General features: G+C 41.5%; 1 protein-coding gene across 1 annotated transcript in view; it reads right to left on the reverse strand.

Moving 5' to 3' along the window:
- Positions 1-1,771: 1,771 nt before the first annotated feature.
- Lgalsl (galectin like) overlaps positions 1,772-2,924 on the reverse strand; it is a 4,815-nt gene continuing 3,662 nt past the window's right edge. The window contains exon 5 of the mRNA XM_050140874.1: positions 1,772-2,029. Coding sequence (XP_049996831.1) covers positions 1,886-2,029 — 144 coding nt within the window. The 3' untranslated portion in view covers positions 1,772-1,885. The remainder of the gene's footprint in view (positions 2,030-2,924) is intronic.

Here is a 2,924-nt window from a genome sequence, read left to right on the forward strand (position 1 = left end):
GGTACTTTCTAGGTCTTTTGACAAACGCTCCTCAAAAGTGGCTTGTCAAACCATGAGAAATTGATCACAGGCTTAAAAAATACCTGGAGCTACAAAAGAGCTCTCCCGGCCGACTATGGCTGAGAAGCCAGTGGGAATATCAAGCTTCGTAAGATGCAGCTGTTCTCGGTGGCCGAGTCTTTGTATAGAACAGCATGGAACTGTGCTAAACAGTTTCAAAGTTGAGAAGGATCCAAATATATCATCTATAAAAAATTCATTATTTTAGCTTGCTTTATTTCTCTTAGACTTTGGTTCTGAAACACTGTCTACATTCTTGACACATGAAGATGACATGGCCACTTCAGTGCCTCTGCATGTTGTGTAAGGAAAAAAAAAACCTTAAAAGCAAAGCAGGACAAGGGGAAGCCTTAAGAAGATACATACACTGTACAAACAAAACCTAAATTATATATAAACACACCCCCACCCAGCGCCCCTTCTTCTCCCACTACAAGGCCAAAGCAATGCCAAGAGCCCTTCTCTCCAGGACCAATGCAGTGTGGGAAACACAATCCTACGATTCTAACCATCCCCACCCTCGCAGAGACATCAATAACCCGCAGCCTACCACTAGAGACAGCTTCGCTTTGATTAGTCCCGCAAGCACAGAGAAGCAGTTTCACCGGAAGCATGAACACTACTGGCTGGACTCAAAGACCTGAAATCGCAAGACTTAATCTCTCAGATGACCTAACCGGATCCCACCTTTGCCCATCATCTCCTCAGAAGCTCCAAAGGCATTGCTTAGGGATACTGGGGAGGGTCTCAGAAGAAAAATTATACAATGAGCTAACAGCTAAGTTGATATAAATTATTTCCTAGTAAGTAATTTGGGCCAATTTGCTTCTGCCTTACACTATGTTCTGGAATCATTTTCATAGTATACTATTAAAAAATTGATATAATAGTTATTTTTAAAGTTGTCTATGCAATCACCTCTTATATGCTTTCCATTATTTTTACAACTTAATGAGCTATTGTGTAAATCTAGGGAGTAGTTAGCCTTAAGGAAGCCCAAACCGTGCTAATTCACAGGAAGGAGAAAAAGCAATGCAAACAAAAGTTCACATCGTCGACAAAAACTGGAGTTTTATAGAAATGCTGCAAATTTTCCCCAAAAGCACTTATAGCAATTTAAGTCAGAAAGCCAAAGTTGAGGGAGTGGAGAGTATGCTCAAATTCTTTAAGGTATAAATCCACTTGTTTATGCTTGGAATACATAATCTTCCTCCTCAGACCTAAGTTCATCATCTGGAGACATTGCTCATCCTCTAGGACATGAATACATACACTGAATATAAATAAATAACGGAGGAAGTGTAAGAATCCAGGTTAACATGATGCTGTGCAAACAAACAGAAAGAACCCAAAACAACCCCCAAGAAAGCATAAGAAACCAAACCTTGCACAATCTACATTCTATGTAAATACCCTGACTAAAATGTAGGTTGTGCTACGCAATTCCACTTTCGTGCAGAAAATGCATAGATCTGATGTACCGTTGTTGTTTTTTAAGGTCTTTAGCACTTTTGTTCCTAAATATCATCTTGCTCTGAAATGATGAATAATTGCTACCAAATCACAAATCAGATCACAAATCCGTTTTAGTTTAGTCTGAATAAAATCCAGCATAAATGTATTACTTTGTTCTGGGCACGATGGCTCGATGTCTTTCTGGCGAGCTTTCTTCCAGAGGAAGCTGTCATTCTGGACTTACACTGCACGAAGTCTGCCTTTCGTTTTTGTTTTCTTTCTAAGTCTCCAGATTTTGCTAGGACACTTCTCTCAGACAGTCATGTAGTTGTGGCACCTGATCGGATTTGAAATAGAAGCGCTCTGAACATCAGCCAAGCTTGGTGATCTGGAGGTCCCCATTGATCTTTATGGTATCAATTGCAGATAATGTTTGAATACGATGGTAAAAATCAAAAAGTTGGTGTCCATCCACAAATACTCTGAAACGTGGGTGCTCACAAAGAATCTCCACCTAGAAGAAACAAAATAATAATTTAATGCACAATTTTGGATGAATGCTGCTGGAGGGAGAAAAAAAAAAACAACCCAACACTAAACACATACTTCATTGTGGAGAAAAAAAGGCCACATCCCCAGTGAATCTCAAACATCACAAGATGCAGAAAGCAGTACAGACTGCTGGGTTCAACTCCTCCAACTCTCAACTCAGGAAGCCCAGAACACAGTTCAAAAGCTGCTGCGTTCTCACCAGAGCCAAGGAAGGGATGAGGTGCTGGAGCAGGGAACCCGCTTTGAGAACCACCGCTCTGTATCAGAGGCTGTGACAGCTCCTTCTACACTTCGTGCAGAAGTATAAAGGGGCACAGGTCTGTTTATATAACACTTGGTGCCTTCAAGTCGCTTGCTGAACAGTTCCACCCACCTACAGGGGAGCCTCTCCTGCTGCATGACTGGTAGCCATTAACAGCATCTAATAATAGCCTAGACAAACATGGTAAACACTACGGCGGGGGGGGGGGGGGCTGCACAGCAATTACCACCAGACCAAGAATGTGTGTGTAACAAGGTTTACTTAGCCAAACAAACATGATCTCACACAGTAAACCCTTGGAGACTCCATGTGTGGTATTAGTCACATTTAATTCATATTACTGTTCAAATTATATCATCAAGAAGTTCTATTTCATTCCTTTTGTTGTTGGGAAGCACTGTATTCCTCCTAGTGAAAAGCTCGTAATCACAAACTATATGTGAAGATTTACCATCTGAGATAGCTCAGTTGGTGAAGCGCTTTGGCTTGCAAGGAAGAGGACCCACATTTAATTCTCTTCTCCCCCAAACTCTCCTCGAAATGTCAGATCCTGAGTGTGCCTGTTATATCAGTGGTAGATATGGGGGGGGGGGGG

The sequence above is a fragment of the Alexandromys fortis genome, unplaced genomic scaffold (genome assembly GCF_014885135.2).
Source record: "Alexandromys fortis isolate MF-2015 unplaced genomic scaffold, M_Fortis_MF-2015_v1.1 scaffold_7, whole genome shotgun sequence".
NCBI lineage: Eukaryota > Metazoa > Chordata > Mammalia > Rodentia > Cricetidae > Alexandromys > Alexandromys fortis.